Source organism: Anomaloglossus baeobatrachus, chromosome 4, assembly GCF_048569485.1.
Source record: "Anomaloglossus baeobatrachus isolate aAnoBae1 chromosome 4, aAnoBae1.hap1, whole genome shotgun sequence".
NCBI classification, from domain to species: domain Eukaryota; kingdom Metazoa; phylum Chordata; class Amphibia; order Anura; family Aromobatidae; genus Anomaloglossus; species Anomaloglossus baeobatrachus.
In genome coordinates, this window is record NC_134356.1 from 413,450,825 (window position 1) to 413,473,499 (window position 22,675).

Here is a 22,675-nt window from a genome sequence, read left to right on the forward strand (position 1 = left end):
TACTGTACACTTATAATGTTTCAGTTATTGTTGAAAAAAGTAAATAAAAAAAATACCAACCCATAGTAAAAACCCCCTCAAATCAGGAAAAGTCAATTAACCACAAATTTCAGAACCGCATAATGAACATTTAAAAAAAAAAAAAAAATAAATAAAATTTCAAATTCGGTCATTTTTAACAGAACAGCAGGGTTAAAAAAATAGGGAGCTTTCAAGCATTGAAGTTGATATATATACTGTATATACAGTATATAAATACACACACGAATGTAAATGATAAATGATGCAACTACTACAAATAAATGAACACACATCTAATGATGTATTATACACAATTAATTAAAAGTGACTATATTCCTTTTTCTCTGGACGCTGTAGGTTTATAATAAACTGTTTATCTTGTGCTATACTGTCTCATTAAGCAGAACATTATTAACCAAGTTTATCATTGACCTGTGAGCCAAGGTGGTTATCTGTTAAACTAATATGTGAGTTATTTTACTTTCTGGACAATACTTAGGTGGCAGCGGTGAATAAGTATGACCCTCCTCCAGAGGTAATTGCAGCTAGAGATCATACGGCCAATGTTATGTACTGCATGATCCAACCACAGAAGATCTTTGACAGGTAATTTCTATACTTGATCATAGATGCCAATCTGGGATATGTAAAGGGAACCTGACAGCTCATACACGGGCAGCATATTTTAGACACTGAATGTATGATTTCAGCCATTTATTGTATGTTTAACTCTGAAACGGTGTGGCACTTTAGAGAAAAAAATAGGTTAAAAGTCATCGTAGACCAAGTTGCACAGGAGACTAGTCGGACAGGCGTTTTGTCTACAGCTTCTCCCAAGCTCCTGCCATTGATTATTATTATTATTTATTATTATAGCGCCATTTATTCCATGGCGCTTTACAAGTGAAAGAGGGTATACATACAGTACAACAAACATTAACAATACAAAACAGACTGGTACAGGAGGAGAGAGGACCCTGCCCGCGAGGGCTCACAGTCTACATGGAATGGGTGATGGTACAATAGGTGAGGACAGAGTTGGTTGCGCAGTGGTGTACTGGACTGAGGGTTATTGTAGGTTTTAGACTTGTTGGAAGAGATGGGTCTTGAGGTTCCTCTTGAAGCTTTGAAGCTGATTGACAGGTTGTTCCCTATACACACACAGGGAGAAACCTTTTATTTCAGGTAAGCTAGCGGGCCCAGAGATGCTACCGCGACCTGCCTGCCCAACTAGTCTCCTGTGCGGCTTGGTCATCGGTGGCGTTTTACAGTTCAAATATATGTCTGAGATCATGCAGCCCGTAGGTTAGGCAGAATGTGTCAGCTGGCAGGGTCTCTTAAACAAAAAGGGATAGTCAGTCACACGGGGCTATCCACTAGAGGAATGAAGTGTTCTAAATTAAAAAAGACAGTGATTCTTTACTGTAAAAGCAGTGAAACGATAGAACTCACTACTAGAGATTATTTACTGTAAAACCAGTGAGACTTAAAAGAAGAAATCTGAATCTGGCTGCATTATTGTAACCATGTATGTGTTACTATGAAATGCTGCGGTGTTTCAAAGAAAACATACTTAGAAAAGCCAAGGACTATGCATCTTCACTGGTTCTTAGCATTTCCCTGGTAGCTTTATCCCACCTCCCTCCCGTAGACATAAGGGCACTTTACACGCTGCGATATTGATATCGCTAGAGAGCGTATCCGCCCCCGCCGGTTGTGCGACACGGGCAAATCGCTGTCCTTGTCGCACAACATCGCAAGACCCCGTCATACGGACTTACCTTCCCTGCGAAGTCGTTCTAGCCAGCGAACCGCCTCCTTTCTAAGGGGGCGGTTCATGCGGCGTCACACAGCCTCCGTCCAATAGAAGCGGAGGGGCGGAGATGAGCGGGAGGAAGATCCCGCCCACCTCCTTCCTTCCGCATTGCCGGTGGACGCAGGTAAGGAGATGTTCGTCTTTCCTGCGGTGTCACACATAGCGATGTGTGGTGCCGCAGGAAAACGAACAACATCGTACCTGCAGCAGCAACGATATTAAGGAAAGGAGCGACGTGTCACCGATCAACGATTTTTGCCATTTTTGCGATTGGTGATCGTCGCTCATTGGTGTCACATGCTGCGATGTGGCTAACGGCGCCGGATGTGCGTCACAAACACCGTGACCCCGACGATACATCGTTAGCGATGTCGCAGCGTGTAAAGCACCCTTAAGACTCCTAAAGTGTGTACAGTGCCTACAAGTAGTCTTCAACCCCCTGCAGATTTAGCAGGTTTGATAAGATGCAAATAAGTTAGAGCCTCCAAACTTCAAACAAGAGCAGGATTTATTAACAGATGCATAAATCTTACAAACCAACAAGTTATGTTGCTCAGTTACATTTTAATAAATTTTCAACATAAAAGTGTGGGTCAATTATTATTCAACCCCTAGGTTTAATATTTTGTGGAATAACCCTTGTTTGCAATTACAGCTAATAATCGTCTTTTATAAGACCTGATCAGGCCGGCACAGGTCTCTGGAGTTATCTTGGCCCACTCCTCCATGCAGATCTTCTCCAAGTTATCTAGGTTCTTTGGGTGTCTCATGTGGACTTTAATCTTGAGCTCCTTCCACAAGTTTTCAATTGGGTTAAGGTCAGGAGACTGACTAGGCCACTGCAACACCTTGATTTTTTCCCTCTTGAACCAGGCCTTGGTTTTCTTGGCTGTGTGCTTTGGGTCGTTGTGTTGTTGGAAGATGAAATGACGACCCATCTTAAGATCCTTGATGGAGGAGCGGAGGTTCTTGGCCAAAATCTCCAGGTAGGCCGTGCTATCCATCTTCCCATGGATGCGGACCAGATGGCCAGGCCCCTTGTCTGAGAAACAGCCCCACAGTATGATGCTGCCACCATCATGCTTGACTGTAGGGATGGTATTCTTGGGGTCGTATGCAGTGCCATCCAGTCTCCAAACGTCACGTGTGTGGTTGGCACCAAAGATCTCGATCTTTGTCTCCTCAGACCAGAGAACCTTGAACCAGTCTGTCTCAGAGTCCTCCAAGTGATCATGAGCAAACTGTAGACGAACCTTGACATGACGCTTTGAAAGTAAAGGTACCTTACGGGCTCGTCTGGAACGGAGACCATTGCGGTAGAGTACGTTACTTATGGTATTGACTGAAACCAATGTCCCCACTGCCATGAGATCTTCCCGGAGCTCCTTCCTTGTTGTCCTTGGGTTAGCCTTGACTCTTCGGACAAGCCTTGCCTCGGCACGGGTGGAAACTTTCAAAGGCTGTCCAGGCCGTGGAAGGCTAACAGTAGTTCCATAAGCCTTCCACTTCCGGATGATGCTCCCAACAGTGGAGACAGGTAGGCCCAACTCTTTGGAAAGGGTTTTGTACCCCTTGCCAGCCTTGTGACCCTCCACGATCTTGTCTCTGATGGCCTTGGAATGCTCCTTTGTCTTTCCCATGTTGACCAAGTATGAGTGCTGTTCACACGTTTGGGGAGGGTCTTAATTAGTCAGAAAAGGCTGGAAAAAGAGATAATTAATCCAAACATGTGAAGCTCATTGTTCTTTGTGCCTGAAATACTTCTTAATACTTTAGGGGAACCAAACAGAATTCTGGTGGATTGAGGGGTTGAATAATAAATGACCCTCTGAATAAACTTTTCACAATTTAAAAAAAAAAATAAAAAAAGAAATAACATTCTTTTTTGCTGCAGTGCATTTCACACTTCCAGGCTGATCTACAGTCCAAATGTCACAATGCCAAGTTAATTCCAAATGTGTAAACCTGCTAAATCTGCAGGGGGTTGAATACTACTTGTAGGCACTGTATATAGGTAAAGACCTGTTAGTCATAGGAGTGGAGACACATACTCACCTGACAGCTTTTTATGGTAACTTTTCTCTGAAACATCACGGTATTTCAGAGTAATAATTACACCACTGCAGTGACGCAGCCATTCCCTGATTCCTGCTGCCTATGGTTTGGACATCATGAATCAACTGATATGTCCCCTTTAGTTGTATTGTATATGCCAGGAAGTTACACAGTTACATAGGGTGAAAAAAGACCTAAGTCCATCTATTTCAACCTTCCTCCACCAGTTACATATTTTGTCATTAAATAATTTATAATTAACAATGTTGTGTGTACTGGGGAAATCATCCAGCACATTTTTAAAAGTTGATCTAGTATCTGCCATTACTATCTCTTGTGGTAGGGCATTCCACAGTCTGGCTGCTCTAATTGTAAAGAATCCTTTCCTATTTAGCTGCCGGAATCCCCTTTCTTTTTATCATTTCTACCTTCTAAGGTCAGATCACCTAGCTTTGAATGACAGGTTGGTTTACCTACTTATTGTTAATATTGACGACTACTAATGCTGTCTTTTGCTCATTACAACAGTTACCTGATGAGTCTAGAGAGCATTTCACAATACTGTGCGGTCACACATCTCTAATCATCTTCATACAACTCCGTCTACTAACCCACTGCTCTTTATGCATCCAATGGACATGGACCTACCACCCACATCCTTTATCATCTCACTCCCATTTGCATGACCCATGCTGCACCATGCTGGAATTTTCTAGCATATACCATTAGAGGATGAAAGGTATCCTACGTCCCAAACCAAAATCTATGTCCCATGCGCAACCTGAACTGGGCACAGATCTCCCAACTTTACTCTATCCTCAAGTCGCTAACTGTGTCACATCTCTCTGTCCTCTTCACATCCTGGCTCAGATGCTGGATGGTTTTTTTTGGGGTTTTTTTTTATGTTTTTACCTGCTTTTGGTAAACTAGATAAAATCAGCACTATGTACCTTTTGTATCACTATTCCCATTCCAATTAGATTGTGGCCTTGTACTTGCTTGTTTTAAAGTATACAGATTAATTATTATTATTATTATCATTCTATAATGTTTCCCAGTTATCCTATATACTTTCTGAATCTTTTCAAAATCTCTACCTGTCAATAAATTGCTCATGGTTTTCAAGATATCTGTTTGCTGTAAAGGCCCCGGAATTCGTGACGCACATCCGGCGTCATTAGCAACGTCGTTGTGTGTAACACCTCTGAGCGTCTGTTAACGATCAAAAATACTTACCTTATCGTTGATCGTTGACACGTCATTCATTTTCATAATGTTGTTCCTCCTTCGGGCTGCAGGTTGTTCGTCGTTCCTGAGGAAGCACACATCGCTACGAGTGACACCCCGGGAATGACGAACAACAGCTTACCTGCGACCTCCGGCAACGAGGTGGACATGTCTTTTCTTCGGCTGCTCTCCGCCCCTCTGCTTCTATTGGCCGCCTGCCGTGTGACGCCACACGAACCGCCCCCTTAGAAAGGAGGCGGTTCGCCGGCCACAGCGACGTTGCTAGGAAGGTAAGTGCCAGTGACGAGGCCTAACGATTTTGTGCGTCACGGGCATCGATTTGCCTGTGACGCACAAACGACGGGGCGGGGACGATCGTTAGCGATATATCGCAGCGTGTAATGGGGCCTTAACTGAACGGTTGTCTTTACTGTTTATTTCTACTCTATAAAAATCTAACCTGGCCATGAGATGGACACAGATATCTTGTCCTGAGCCAGGCACAGCTCCAGGATGGGATATTACATGGAAAATTATACACCTTTTTAATATAAAAGTAATAACCTTTGTTTGCTGAAACAACTCAAATAAAAATTCTTGTGGCACAAAACAGTTTTTTTCTGCATATTGGAAACATCTTCCATTTATTTGAAACATTTTTTAAAGTATTTTTCCATTGCTTGTTATTATCAAAGTCTTTAACATCATTCAGATGATAATTAGTTATGAGATAAATATATTCAGTAGTACAGATTTATATGACAACCATGACGCACACCCAGGGGCGGACACAGACTGCAGGGGGCCCTGTGCAAGAAATCTTTTTGGGCCCCCCCTTCCTCCTTCATACCATAACAAAATGATGTAAACATATAGGTTCTACTGTTTTTTCCTAGTTCACGACACAACTATCAAATCTAAACAATAAATAAGCTCCATATTTGCCATCTGAATATAACACAGCACGGTCCTGCCACCCTTCTATCTGCTGCAGCTTCAGCGCTGTCTCAAATGCTTCTATTTACATTGGAGATGGCACAAACTGGATACCGTGTGTTTTGCAGCTTGTCAGTGGTATACGGCACAAGAGTCTGAAACCAGTGATTGTCTGCAGTGGTCACATGAGGCACCTGGGCTGTGATGTCTGCAGCCACTGTAAACAGAAGCATCAGGGAATGCACCACTAGAGCTGTCAGGTGCAAGAAAGATGAGGATTATAGTTTATTAAAGGGATTGTCCAGATAAAAGGTCATTACCTGGAGGCCAGATTCTGTAAAATAACAAAATAAATTGTACTCACCTGCTGTCACCTCCTGGATCCAGCGCAGGCCGTCCTGTGCTCTGTGCCAGCATTAATTATGTCACCGTTCTATGGGAGACAGGAGCGCTGCAGCTTGTGATACCTGCAGTTTAAGTCTCCTGACCGCTGAAGCTGATCACAAGCTGCAGCGGTCCTGTGTCTGGTAGAGCGGGGACAGAATGAATGCTGCACAGACCACAGGACAGCCGGTGCAGGATCCAGGAGGTGACAGCAGGGGTGAATAATTTATTTTGTTAGTTTTACAAAATGTGACCCCCATTAGATCTTTTTGCCAGACAGTTTCTTTACAGTGCATGTATTATTTCACACAACTGCTATAAAGGGAACCTGACAGCTGATACCCATGAGCCGTGGGCAGCGTATGCCAGGGAGTGGCTGTATGATCACAGCCAGGCATGTGTGATCCTGCCAGCTGATACCCATGAGCCGTGGGCAGCGTATACCAAGGAGTGGCTGTATGATCACAGCTAGGTGTATGTGATCCTGACAGCTGATACCCATGAGCCGTCGGCAGCGTATACCAAGGAGTGGCTGTATGATCACAGCCAGGCATATGTGATCCTGACAGCTGATACCCATGAGCCGTGGGCAGCCTGTACCAGGCAGTGGCTGTATGATCACAGCCAGGCATGTGTGATCCTGACAGCTGATACCCATGAGCCGTGGGCAGCCTGTACCAGGCAGTGGATGTATGATCACAGCCAGGCATGTGTGATCCTGACCGCTGATACCCGTGAGCCATGGGCAGCCTGTACCAGGCAGTGGCTGTATGATCATAGCCAGGTGTGTGTGACCCTAAAACGCTGCGGAGATTCAGAGAAAAACATTAATAGTTGTCAGGGACTAAGCCACATGAAATACTAGTCGGGCAGATGTGATGTCTGATACAGGCTGCTCGATCAATGGGTGACATGTATCCGCTGTCAGGTTCCTTGTAAGCAGCGCTCTACACCACAGGAGGGTACAGAAGGGAAACAGAGGAAATACATCAAAAAACACCCACACCATAAACACCATTAAAGAAGGTCTCACTAATTTGTTTACTGATGGAATATGTGTATATGCATGTACTGTCATAATACTGCTGTCAGGATCACACATGCCTGGCTGTGATCATACAGCCACTCCCTGGCATACGCTGCCCACGGCTCATGGGTATCAGCTGTCAGGATCACACATGCCTGGCTGTGATCATACAGCCACTCCCTGGCATACGCTGCCCACGGCTCATGGGTATCAGCTGTCAGGATCACACATGCCTGGCTATGATCATACAGCCACTGCCTGGTACAGGCTGCCCACGGCTCATGGTTATCAGCTGTCAGGATCACACATGCCTGGCTATAATCATACAGCCACTCCCTGGCATACGCTGCCCACGGCTCATGGTTATCAGCTGTCAGGATCACACATGCCTGGCTGTGATCATACAGCCACTGCCTAGTACAGGCTGCCCTCGGCTCATGGGTATCAGCTGTCAGGATCACACATGCCTGGCTATAATCATACAGCCACTCCCTGGCATACGCTGCCCACGGCTCATGGTTATCAGCTGTCAAGATCACACATGCCTGGCTGTGATCATACAGCCACTGCCTAGTACAGGCTGCCCACGGCTCATGGTTATCAGCTGTTAGGATCACACATGTCTGGCTATGATCATACAGCCACTGCCTAGTACAGGCTGCCCACGGCTCATGGGTATCAGCTATCAGGTTCCCTTTAAAGGAGGTGTGTGAAATAATACATGCACTGTAAAGAAACCGTCTGACAAAAAGATCCAATGGGGGTCACATTTTGTAAAACTTACAAAATAAATTATTCACCCCTGCTGTCATGTCCTGGATCCTGCACCGGCCGTCCTGTGGTCTGTAAAGCATTAATTATGTCACCGTTCTACCAGACACCGGACCGCTGCAGTTTGTGATCAGCTTCAGCGGTCAGGAGACTAAGGGGTACTTTGCACGTTGCGATATCGCTAGCATCGGCTAGCGATGCAGAGCGCAATAGCACCCGCCCCCGTCGCACATGTGATATGTGGTGATTGCTGCCGTAGCGAACATTATCGCTACAGCAGCTTCACACGCACATACCTGCTCGGCAACGTCGCTGTGACTGCCGAAATATCCCTCCTTCAAGGGGAAGGTGCGTTCGGCGCCACAGCAACGTCACTAATCGGCCGGCCAATAGAAGCGGAGATGGGCGGGACATAACATCCCGCCCACCTTCTCCCTTCCGCATTGCCGTCGGGACGCAGGTAAGGAGATGTTTGTCGCTCCTGCGGGTTTACACACAGCGATATGTGGAGCTGCAGGAACGACAAACAACATCATACCTGCGGTCGACCCGACATTATGAAAATGTTCGACGCTACACAGATCACCGATTTTCGACGCTTTTGCGATCGTTTATCGGCGCATCTAGGATTTACATGTTGCGATGACGTTACCGGCGCCGGATGTGCGTCACTAACGACGTGACCCCGACGATATCCCGGATGCGATGCCGCAGTGTGTAAAGTACCCCTTAAACTGCGGGTATCACAAGCTGCAGCGATCCTGTATCCTATAGAACGGTAACATTATTAATGGTGGCACAGAGCACAGGGCGGCCGGTGCTGGATCCAGGTGGTGACAGCAGGTGAGTACAATTTATTTTGTTATTTTACAGAATCTGGCCTCCAGGTAATGTCCTTTGTCTGGACAATTCTTTTAATAAACTATAATCCTCATCTTTCTTGCACCTGACAGCTCTAGTGGTGCATTCCCTGATGTTTCTGTTTACAGTGGCTGCAGATACCACAGTCCAGGTGCCTCATGTGACCGCTGCAGACAATCACTGGTTTCAGACTCTTGTGCCGTATACCACTGACAAGCCGGCAAACACACAAGATGTCCAGTTTGTGCCATCTCCAATGTAAATAGAAGCATTTGAGACAGCGCTGAAGCTGCGGCAGATAGAAGGGTGGCAGGACTGTGCTGTGTTATATTCAGATGGTAAATATGGAGCTAATTTATTGTTTAGATTTGATAGTTGTGTCCTAAATTACGAAAAAACAGTAGAACCTATATGTTTACATCATTTTGTTATGGTATGAAGGAGGAAGGGGGGCCCCAAAAAGATTTCTTGCACAGGGCCCCCTGCAGTCTGTGTCCGCCACTGCCCACACCCATCTCCTACTGCGACGTTCCACAGGTCCAGAGCTGCATCTACAGACTAACTGCTGGCTGGAAGAGCGAGCTTGAGACTAGAGTGGCTGAATCAACCCTAAATGAAAAAACTGCCTAGTGCGACTCTTTTGTTAGGACCTGTCTGAGGCCGTCGGCTCAAAAAGGCTTCCTAGGACAGACTTAACACTAGCCACTCTATCCTACAGGTTCCAAAGAAACCCTGGCCTTCACTTTTACACCCCTGTACAGAGATAGAGACTAACCACAGGCAATGCTTGCATCTACAGAGTAGCTGCTGGCCGGAGGAGCGAGCTTGAGGCTAGTGGTTGATTCAACAATAAGTTAAATATAGCAAACGAAAAGGCAACAGTATTTATCTGCCCAGGTCACAGAAACTGATGCACTAGCAGGATACAGTAGCTCTTCTTGATAAAGATGAAGGCAGCACAGGGGCAAAATACTGATGAGACAACCACTCACAACCTACCAATTCATGGAGAGGGTGATTGCTCAGTATTAAAATTGCACAGGCATTATGTTTGTATACGGGACTGATAATTTAGTGCACAGATCACCTGGCTTACAGCCTATTACTGAAGCCCCTACTATTAGATCAAACAGACTACCCAGCACTCTATCATCGCACTCCACCGGGACAGACACCCTAGCTAGAACTTGATCATTGCACTCCACCGGGACAGACAACGTACCCAGCACTCTATCATTCCTCTCAACCGTCCCGGATTCTGTGAGACTGTCCCGATTTGCATCTGCTCTGGGTTTTCAGGACAGCCGGGACGCAATCTCGTGAACTCATTGTCCATAGGAAGCAGCTCTACCGCTGAGCTACTGCCTCTATTAAAAAACATAGAAAGATTTGGTCATCTTGACATCTGTAATGCAGTAGAGAAACAGAAGCAGATCATTCAGCTACAAGGATGGATTGATGGATGGATGGATTTAGATAGATAGATATTGCTTCTCTTTGTAGGTGAAGGAAAGAGTCAGATTAATTTGTTCCCATAAAACTACTATAAAGAAATGAGGAAAAAAATACAAATAGATATAAAAAATTTCTCTTTATTTTCACCACCTTGGATTCAAACCAGTAACTTTCAAACGTGTCCAGCAGCCCTTAGCTGGTGAACCCCAAGGAACGATGGTGTAAGAGGGAGGATTTTATATAGATGAACTTACAATGCAGCCTCTAATTACACAGCTGATCACACAGGATACAGAGCTCCACTGTACAGAGCATCATCTCTATGTTCTGTATTCTAGAGGGAGAAGAAAAGAGATTTTTCTTTTCTTCTAATAAAATTACTAAAATAATTAAAAAAAAATAGAATAATATCATTTTATTACACTTTTTTATAAAATAATAAACATCACAAATCAGCAAACAACATGGACACATTTGGTGTCTCTGTAATTGTAACGACCCGAACAAGACAGCAATCAAATTATTTATGGGGATCGGTAAATGGCGTAAAAAAAATGGTGCAATTTATTATTTTTCTTTATTAAAACCCATAACAAAATGTAATAAAAATATATTATTGTGGCCGTGTTCACACGTAGCGTAAATGCTGCGTTTTTTTCTGCAGGTGTTATTATTATTATTATTATTAATAATAAATAATGGAGAAAAGGAATACAAAATGCAGCAAAAATGGATTGTGTAGTTTGGTGCGGACAGCGGCAGAAAAAAACCCTGAATTTATGCAACACGTGAACATGGCCTTATAGGCAGAAATAAGTAATATGTCATATAGTGACACATATAAATATAAGAAATTTTTGGCTGGTATGACTATGAATGAACAGTCCGGGGCATCGGCTGAATGACCCTTACTGCCGAATGGGTGTTGCTAGGGGTGTGACCAAAATTTGCCGCGGCTCGTTTAGCGCGCCTTTCACTTTGTCCCTCTTTCCTTTCTTCAAAAGTTGGGAGGTATGCTCTATCAGTGCACTCCACCGGGACAGACACCCTAGTTTACAAGACCAACATAGATGGGATTGGCTGAAATCAAGAATCATGTACATTAAAATATAAATAAATGAGGTATTGGTTAATATTTTAGCCGAAATACGCAAGCTCACAACTCAACGTCAAGGGTCCTCAATATTTTTTGAGTCCCTATACTAAAATTATGAGCAAAGCTACAAAAAAATTAAAATTTCCCAAAATTTCATAAGTTCAATATTGCAAAAAATGGGCAACGGTATTCATCTGCCCAGGTTACCGAATCTAATGCTGATGAGACAACCACTCACAACCTGCCAAATTATGGAGGGGTGATTGCTCAGTATTAACATTGCACACAGATAAGGCCTGTATAGGATGCTGGTCACACACATGAAGTGCCAGTGCCTGACTTACAGCCTATTAGTGACGCCCATAGTATTAGATTAGGCGGGCTGTCCAGCACGCTATCAGTGCACCCCACCATCACAGACACCCTAGTTTACAAGGCCAACATAGATGGGCTTGGCTGCATCCTGCATAAAGAGATATAATGTGCAAAAATATATAATAAATGTATGTGGCATGGGTCAATATTTTGGCCAAAATATACAAGCTCGCAACCCACGTCAAGGGTCCTCATTATCTTGCGAGTCCCTACCTAAAATTAAATGCAAAGCCCCAGAAAAAGGAATTAAAATTCCCTGAAAGCTCATAAGTTTAATATAGCAAGAAAAAACCCTAAATCTTTCTGCGGCTTTGCTTTTAATTCACCCTTAAAGGGGTTTCCCCATGAATAAAGTTAAACTTAATCAATTAAACGGGATCCCAGCTGATTCTTTTTGTGAGGTAAAACATTTCCCTACTTGCTTTTAAAAAATGTTTTACCTCAAAGAAAGAATAATTTGCGATCAAGTCCTCCCCTGCCTAGGAGTATGATCAGACCATGTCCCTGTACAGTCAAACACGGCCATTACAGTAGCATGGGCACACATATAAGATTATCTCCGCACAGGAACATTTTTCTTTTAATTACATCCAATTCTGGAAATTATTATTATTCCAAGATTTGATTAAAATTTATGTTAAAATTAAATTTGCTCATGGGAAAACGCCTTTAACTAACTAAAGCTTTTTTTCCCCCTAAATGTTGGGATCTGTCTAAGGACGTCAGCTCAAAAAGGCTTCCTGGGATAGACTTGGAGCAAAAGACTCCATTAATGCTGGTCCCAAAGAAACCCCGGCCTACACCATTGAGCCTCAATACAATGACAGTTTCATAGCCTTAAGGTTGAAAGACTTAAGTCCATCAAGTTCAGCCTAAAAGCTAATGTGTTGATCCAGAGGAAGGCAAAAACCCCATGAGGCAGATGCTAATTGCCCCATATTAGGGGAAAAATTCCTTCCCGACTCCACATACGGCAATCAGACTAGTTCCCTGGATCAACATCCCATATAACAAAATCTAGTAACAATAACCTGCAATATTCTATTATTCACAAAAAGCACATATGCTATCCATGAACTTTTTTCTTTCAGTCGGGGTAGTAATGGAGATGTCTGATAGACACTTCTCCATTACTAACCCCCGGGGTTGATGCCAGCTGTCAATTCATAGCTGACATCAACCGCAAAAGTATTAATCAGATTGTCACTACACAAGGGCAATCAGGAAACGCCGGGCAAAGCACCAGAATTGCTTCATCTAATGCATGTGCCACTTCTGAGGTGGCTGGGGGCTGCTATTTTACGCTGGGAAGGGCAAAATAACCATGGGCCTTCCCAGCCTGATAATACCTACCCCCCGCTGTCTGCTTTGCCTTGGCTAGTTATAAACAGAGGGGGAGCCCTCTCCATTTTTTTTTTAAATGTATTAATTTTGTTCACAGCAATCTTCCTCATGCAATAAAGTTTGTTAATTGGTTGCACTGCAGCCTTTCAACAAACTATATTAGCAAAAGAACAGCATTCAAACTCGGACACAGACTATTTTTTTAAAAGTCTGTGTTGGAGTTCGAGCCCTGAACACCAAGTGTTTGGTATGATCCCCGAACTTTACAGTTCAGGTTCGCTCATCTCCAATCATAACACAATATGTTATAACTGACATGCAGACGCTTAGGCGGGCTTTACATGCTGCGACATTGCTATCAATTGCTAGCGATGTCGAGCGCGATAGTTCCCGCCCCCCGTCGCACATGCGATATATGGTGATTGCTGCCGTAGCGAACATTATCGCTACAGCAGCTTCAAACGCACATACCTCTTCGGCGACGTCGCTGTGTCCGTCGAACAATATCTCCTTCAAGGGGGAGGTGCGTTCGGCGTCACAGCGACGTCACTAAGCGGCCGGCCAATAGAAGCGGAGATGAGCGGGACATAACATCCCGCCCACCTCCTTCCTACCGCATTGTCGGTGGAGGCAGGTAAGGAGATGTTTGTCGTTCCTGCGGTGTCACACACAGCGATGTGTGGTGCTGCAGGAACGACAAACAACATCATACCGGCAGCAGCAGCCATATTATGAAAAGGAGCAACGTGTCACCGATCAACGTTTTTTGACGTTTTTGCGATCGGTGATCGTCGCTCCTAGGGTTTACATGCTGCGATGTCGGTAACGGCGCCGGATGTGCGTCACTAACGACGTGACCCTGACGATATATCGTTACCGATGTCGCAACGTGTAAAGCCCGCCTTAGCCAATATAATATTAGAACTTGTAAAATATTTTAATGTGATACCTTGCAATTTAGTATAAGATATACCATATCTGTTGATAATAACACTCCATAAGGGTAATTCCCTTCAGTACTTAAGACAATGTCTCCAGCAACAGACAAGGAAAATTTACAAGACAAGATGAGATAAAAGTTCCCTTGCACTCCTAGACCTGAAGTGCTGAGATAAAGTCCAAAGACACCGCCTTTTTATATCCAGAGACATTCCAGTTCCTAAAATCAGGTATTCAGAGCACCACGGGCGCGGACTCTACTAACTCCACAGTGATCGTGACAAGGTCCCCCTCGACCGCCGCAGGTGTGACCGTGCGTCCAGGTCCCGCTCGATCAACGCAGTTGTGACCCCGCATCCACTTTTGAAACGTGGCGGTTTCAGTCACTCAGTGTTACTAATAGAAATTCACATATAACAATACCTGTTCCTAAAATCAGCTATTCAGAGCACCACGGGCGCGGACTCTACTAACTCCACAGTGATCGTGACAAGGTCCCACTCGACCGCCGCAGGTGTGACAGTGTGTTCAGGTCCCGCTCGACCACCGCAGTTGTGACCCCGCATCCACTTTTGTATACTTTATTAAATTTTAAGGGGTTTACAATAACAGGGGAGGGGGTAATTGAAGTATTTAAAATGCATTCTTAAAAATATTGTTGAAATAACAAAGAAGGGGAAGAGGAAGGGAAGAAAGGGTAGGCTAAAAGTGGATGGGAAGGGGTATTGGAGGGGAAGTGGGAATGGAAGGAGTTAGGGAATATAAAGGGGGAGGAGAAAGGGAAGGAGGAAGACGTTGAGGCAATTTGTTAAGTTTCAAAGTCAAGCAAGATTATAAACTCATATTCATTTATTACAGTATATAAACACATTCGGAAATAACATATTACATTTATATTATTTAGATAATGTCAAGGAACTAATTCAAAACAAGGTTTGGCATGTATTTCTGGGACCAAAGAGACCATCTTATTTTATATCTTTGATAGTTTTTTTCTTTTAACGCAATATTATACTCATATAAATTATGAGCTGAAACCCTGTCCGTAAGTTCTGAAATAAATGGGATTCTTTCTTCTCTCCAGTTGGCTGCTAATAAATTCTTAATAACTAAGAAAATGTGACAGACAATGTATGTATACTTTTTCTCATATTCTTCTAACCCTATGGAAAGAATAACCAATTCTGGAGTAAAGGCTACTTTACACACTGCGATATCGGTCCCGATATCGCTAGTGTGGGTACCCGCCCCCATCTGTTGCGCGACACGGGCAAATCGCTGCCCGTGCCGCACAACATCGTCCAGAGCCGTCACACATACTTACCTGTCCGGCGACGTCGCTGTGACCGGCGAACCGCCTCCTTTCTAAGGGGGCGGTCCGTGCGGCGTCAGAAGCGACGTCACTGAAGCGTCACTGAACCGCCGCCCAATAGCAGCGGAGGGGCGGAGATGAGCGGGACGTAACATCCCGACCACCTCCTTCCTTCCGCATAGCAGCCGGGAGGCAGGTAAGGGGGGCTTCCTCGTTCCTGCGGCGTCACACGCAGCGATGTGTGCTGCCGCAGGAACGAGGAACAACTTCGTTACTGCTGCAGTAACGATTTTTAAGAATGGACCCCCATGTCGCCGATTAGCGATTTTGCACGTTTTTGCAACAATGCAAAATCGCTTATCGGTGTCACACGCAACGGCATCGCTAATGCGGCCGGATGTGCGTCACAAATTCCGTGACCCCAACGACTCCGCATTAGCGATGTCGCAGCGTGTAAAGCCCCCTTTAGATTTATATCTTTTGTAGTCAATTGCTTTAAGAGGTCTCTGACTTTCTTCCATAAGGGTTTAAGTAAAGGACATCCCCAGAAAATGTGGATAAAGGATCCATTTTTCCCGCAACCTCTCCAACATAGTGGTGAGTTTTCAGCAGAAAACTTGCACAACTTTAGAGGGGTATAGTACCATCTGGAATACACTTTATAATATGTCTCCTGAAGAGAAGCACAGGTTGCAGTTGCATAAGTTGTTTCCAGAGCTTGTTTCCATGTACTTATAGGGAATTCCTTGTGCAAATCTTTCTCCCAATTATTTAGGTTTAGCTTTTTCCGCATCCACTTTTGAAACATGGAGGTTTCAGTCACTCAGTGTTACTAATAGAAATTCACATATAACAATGCCTATTTAGGTATATAATATACTATTACCATTAGACAAAATCCAACAAGGTACCGGAATAAAATATATAAAAATTCATCTTATTTTGGGCTCCTCAATTAGTATTATGTTTTCTTGGTTTACTACATAGGTGACATTACTCATTTTTAGTCAGCAGATTGTATAATATATACACCTGTTGTACTGTAATAATATAAGGGTATATACCCACGATCAGGACCTGGACTAAGCGGGTCCGGACCTGCGGACCAGAGCGTCTCCTTTGTAGGAGAATGCAGGAGACCGTAGCGGTACGTTACCACAATCAGGGCTCAGTGCGCTGCGGTCTCTCGCTTGTGTTCTCCTTACGGAGGACATATGCGACTCCGCAGTAAACAATAGACATGCTGCAGCTCAGGAAAGCCGCACCACAGGTCAGTTTTTGCTGCGGGCCGCGTTCGCACAGTGGGCATAGGATTTCTAGAAATCCCATCCACTGTGCTTGTACTGTACAACGCAGCGTTTTGGACGAAGCTGAAGTATGCTGCATCCAAAACGCTGCCAACACTGATCGTGGGCACGCACCCTAAAGAGTTCACTCCTCAAGCAGTTTGCAGCAGAACATTTTACAAGGATAACTATTTAACTTTAATAAAATGGATTTTCAGTAGGGAACAATCATTTTAATATATTTAATATATAATAAAATGTAACTTTTGTCTTAAAGGGGATGTCCAGGCTTGAAGTTAACAACAGACTTTTGAATCCTAGCAGGTAACTGCACTGTGCGCTGTGAGGATTCGCCTGTGCCAGTAGCTGGCAGTCGTGACCACAAGTATGTGACTTGCCTACATGCGTTCAAGTGCTGACACCTAGAGCAACTGCAGACATTTAAGGCCACTTTACACGCTGCGACATCGCTAGCCAATGCTAGCGATGTCGAGCGTGATAGCACCCGCCCCCATCGTACGGCAAATATGTGGTGATCGCTGCCGTAGCAAACATTATCACTACGGCAGCGTCACACGCACATACCTGCTCTGCGACGTCGCTGTGACCGGCGAACCACCTCCTTTCTAAGGGGGCAGTTCGTTCAGCGTCACAGCGACGTCACTAAGCAGCCGCCCAATCAAAGCAGAGGGGCGGAGATGAGCGGGACGAACATCCCACCCACCTCCTTCCTTCCTCATTGCTGGCGGGATGCAGGTAAGGAGAGGTTCCTCGTTCCTGCGGTGTCACACGGAGCGATGTGTGCTGCCGCCGAAACGAGGAACAACATCGTTGCTGCAGCAGCAACGATATTTGGGAAGAGGGGGGCATGTCACGGATTAGTGATTTTGAACGTTTTTGCAACGATTCAAAATCGCTAATAGGTGTCACACGCAATGACATCGCTAAAGCGGCCGTATGTGCGTCACAAATTCCGTGACCCCAACAAGATCGCTTTAGCGATCTCGTAGCGTGTAAAGCCCCCTTTACCCCCAAGCCTGGAAAACCCCTTTAACAAACCTGAATTAAAATTCTGAAAAAAAATATTTACACATCGAGTTTTTCACAGGACTTATCACCAGAAATCTCATAATAATAATCGCTAATTGTTTTGCATATTTTACACTGCACCCTGTACATGAGTCTCCCAAGGAGCTGAAGATACAGGGAGAAGTCACAAGAAACCCTGATTCCAGCGATGTGTCACTTACTGAGCCTATTTGCTGTCAATGTTTTCTCTGCTGCAGATGTAGCAGTTATACAAAGCTCATGAATATGCTGGACTACCTTCAGCATGCCAAGTAGTCCTGTAGTGATAATCTCCTGCTTATTACACAGTGATTTTATCAAAACTACACTAAGCAGCACAGTAAGTGACACATCATTGAAATCAGGATATCTGCCCATAAATTATGCAGATTAGGTGGCAAAAAACTCCTGACAGATTCCCTTTAAAAGATGAGTCAAATTCATTAAGAGGAAATGAATTTGGTGCATCTTACTCCAATGGGCGCTTCATGAAGGTTGGCATAGAAAAACACCAGCCTTGATTAAACGCCACCAAAGGGCTACATGACATCAGCCGATACAGAGGAGGTGGGTGGTATACGTCACCAGGTCGCCTGATGCTCGTGGTCCTAGGTCGTCCTCCATCGGCTCTTCTTCCATTCTGATGAAAATGTAGCGTTCTCATCCCGTTGCTCTCCAAAAAGGCAAGAGCTCCACTTACGTCTTTCTGGCTCCATAGTTCGGCTCTAGCATCCTGTCGCTATAGAAAAAAGTGAGAAATGGCTGTAAAGCTCCCAGGAGCAGTTTGTTTAGAGCCTTTGGTCATTGTGACATCACAAAGTGATGACATAGTTAAGCGTATTTTCTTATCGGGTGTGGTCGTGATGACATAGGCTGGCGAGTCACCTTTATTACTTATCGGGTGTGGTCAAATGCAATTTGCTTATTCTATAAAGTTGGATGGAATCTGCATATTTCATGATGCCATAAACCTCTGATGTCACCACAATGAGAAGAGACATGAACATTCCATTCAGGGCCCGGTCATTAGTATCATCTGAACCATCCGTGACTGCGGCGCACAGATGTCGGTGTTCAGTTTTCTTGCCTAGTTACAAAGCAGAGGACTTAGTGCTATAAAAAGCAAATGTGCGATCAATGGTTCCCCTGAAATCACAGCTCTAGAGCCGGAGGATCAGCCACTAAGGATTCTGGGAAAATTCAGTGACAGATGTTGAACTAAATAAAAACTGAGAAATTTTTATAAATCCGGGAGAGACCCCTGGAGATGTAATGGCGGCCGTGTCTTGTGTTATACAGCCTTGTACAATAAAACATATAAATAAATGGCACTCGCCAATAAACTATATTATGGGTGTAGAGTCTCACAACAAGTCTCCTTTTGGTGATTTTGGTCCTGCGGTCATGCTTTGCACAGTACATCTCCTCTCTTATCCCGTTATATACATCCTGCAATACATGGCTCCTCTCATCTATATACAGCTCCATCCTGCAGTACATGGTTCCTCTCATCTATATACAGCCTCATCCTGCAGTACATGGCTCCTCTCATCTATATACAGCCCACTCCTGCAGTACATGGCTCCTCATTTATATACAGCCTACTCCTGTAGTACATGGCTCCTCTCATCTATATACAGCCCCATCCTGCAGTACATGGCTCCTCTCATCCAGGGCCGCCATCAGGGCATTACTACTGTGACTGATGTACGGGGCCCCGTGAAGAGGGGGGCCCGGCCGAACCTGGGGTAATTACTTAGCTGTATTAAGCCCCAGGCCGACCAGACCCGCGTCTTCACCGGGCCCCAGTCACAGCCGCAGCAGAGGGGCCCAGCAGTGTGGCCTCAGCTACAATAGATGGATAATTTGCATGCGACGGGGCGGAACATGAAAATTAGCCATGCGCTGCATGGACTGGAGATCGGGTGAGTGGAGGGGGGGCTTGGGGAGGGGAGATGCGCGTCAGAGGATGGACCCGGTAAACAGTAGCACACAGGGGGGCCCGGACACGCTGGCAGCCCAGGCCTCTCCTCTTTCATTCTTCTACTCACCGGGCCCCAGAGCCGTATGTAGAGGAGGTGGGTCGCCTGATGCGGGGGGTCCACGGTGTCTCCCAGCAGCTTCCTGGGAGTCGGACGTTGTCTGAGCCGCTGTCAAGCTGACCGCGGCTCTCAGAATCTGCAGCGCCGGCTCCCAGGGATCACTGTACTAGCGTCTGTTAGACGCCAGTACAAGCCCTGACCCAGTGACAAGATTGTGAGCCGGTCAGCAAAGGCGCCAACAGAGCTGGTGGAAAGTGCTCCAATGGAGCTGAAGACATGAAGATTGTTGGTAATTAGGGGATGGGGGGAGGGGGTGTGTATGTGCAGCAAACGGGGCCATTTGAGAACCCAGAATGGGGAGCAAGGAGGTTAAAGTGCAAACACAGTTTGAGGACCGAATGGGGGAGAACTCGGAGTGTGGGGAACCATGGGTTAAATTTAAAGACAGTATTGGGAGCATGAGGGTAGGATGGGTGCAGACACAGTATCAAATATGAGGGGGATGGGTGTAGACACAGTATAAAATGTGAGGGGGATGGGTTTAAACACAGTATAAAATGTGAGGGGGATGGGTGCAGACACAGTATAAAATGTGAGGGGGATGGGTGCAGACACAGTATAAAATGTGAGGGGGGTGGGTGCAGACACAGTATAAAATGTGAGGGGGATGGGTGCAGACACAGTATAAAATGTGAGGGGGATGGGTGCAGACACAGTATAAAATGTGAGGGGGATGGGTGCAGACACAGTATAAAATGTGAGGTGGATGGGTACAGACACAGTATGAAATGTGAGGGGGATGGGTGTGGTTACAATATAAAAAGTGAGGGGGATGGGTGCACAGTATAAAATGTGAGGGGGATGGGTGCAGACACAGTATAAAATGTGAGTGGGATGGGTGTGGTTACAATATAAAACGTGAGGGGTATGGGTGCACAGTGTAAAATGTGAGGGGGATGGGTGCAGACACAGTATAAAATGTGAGGGGGATGGGTGCAGTTACAATTTAAAAAGTGAGGGGGATGGGTGCACAGTATAAAATGTGAGGGGGATGGGTGAAGACAGTATAAAATTGAGGGGGATGGTTGCAGACACAGTATAAAATGTAAGGGGATGGGTGTAGACACAGTATAAAATGTGAGGGGGATGGGTGCAGACACAGTATATAATGTGAGGGGGATGGGTGCAGACACTGTATAAAATGTGAGGGGGGATGGGTGAAGACACAGTATGAAAAGTGAGGGGGGATGGGTGTGAACACAGTATAAAATGCATTGGGGGATGGGTGCAGACAAAGTATGCAGAGAGGGAGGATGGGTGCAAACAGTATGGGAAGTGAGGGGGGATGGGTGCGGACACAGTATGAGCAGTGAGGGGGCATGGGTGCGGACAGTATGAGGAGAGGGGGGATTGGTGCGGACACAGTATGAGGAGGGGAATGGTGCGGTCATAGTATGGAAAGCAAGGAGGTGATAACTATGGAGGTTGTTAAATAACCGTATGGGATGAGAAAAATGGCACATAATAAAGACTGGGTAGGATGGGGAGGAGTGTGAAGAGAGGGCCCAATATGGAAAGGAGAGGGCATTGTGGAGGGCACGAACCATAAGAGGGACTGTGTGCATCATGTTTTGTGCAGGGAACACAGTGAGGGTTAATTATTTATTCAGGAGCGCAGTTTGGGGCAGATATTTTTATTCAGGGACATTATAATGACACTTATTTTTCAGGCATCGTGTCGAGCTGTGCTGCAGAAAAGTGGAGAAGATGGAAGTCTGCAGAGACGAGCTGTGGCCATGAAAATTCATCATGGCTTCTGGACACGATAAAGAAAAGAAAAAGAACGACTCCTCAGAGACAAGGTCATCTATAAGGTATCTGGATGTACAGTGGGTATGGAAAGTATTCAGACCCCTTTAAATTTTCCACTCTTTGTTTCATTGCAGCCATTTGGTAAATAAAAAAAAGTTCATTTTTTTTCTCATTAATGTATGTAATGCAAAGAGTCTGAATACTTATGACCATGTGATACTTCCCTTTAAATGTTTCACTCTCTTTCATTGCAGCCATTTGGTAAATATAAGAAGTTCATTTTTTTCTCATTAATGTATGTAATGGAAAGGGTCTGAATACTTATGACCATGTGATACTTCAGTTTTTCTTGTTTAATAAATTTGAAAAAAAATCTACATTTGTTTTTCTGTCAAGATGGGTGATGGGGTGCAAAGTGCACATTACTATGAAAATGATTTTTTTTTATATTACCAAATGGCTGCAATGAAACAAAGTGTGAAAAATGTAAAGGGGTCTAAATAATTTCTGTACCCACTGTAAATGTTTATTTGTAATACTGATTAAATTCTCACCTGTACTGTAGTTCCCTTATGGCCTGATAAGAACTGATAACTACAACTCCCAGTATCTTCCTACCATTGTTAAGGACATACTGGAAGTATTCTTGTGATGTATTCCTGTACTGATGAGGGTTTTGATGCTGTTTCTGTACTGATAGGGATTATATGGATGTATTTCTTGTCTGCTGGTGGTACTGATGATGAATTTCTTTACTGATAAGAATTTTGATGCTTTGTTTCTGTACCTATGGTGGTTCTTGTGATGTACTTCTGTACCTATGGTGGTTCTGGTGATGTATTTCTGTA

General features: G+C 44.8%; 1 protein-coding gene across 1 annotated transcript in view; it reads left to right on the plus strand.

Annotated features, from left to right (window-relative positions):
• The window catches only part of LRGUK (leucine rich repeats and guanylate kinase domain containing), a 157,061-nt gene that overhangs the window by 78,553 nt on the left and 55,833 nt on the right, over window positions 1-22,675 (plus strand). The window contains exon 10 of the mRNA XM_075342608.1: window positions 521-627. Coding sequence (XP_075198723.1) covers window positions 521-627 — 107 coding nt within the window. The remainder of the gene's footprint in view (window positions 1-520; window positions 628-22,675) is intronic.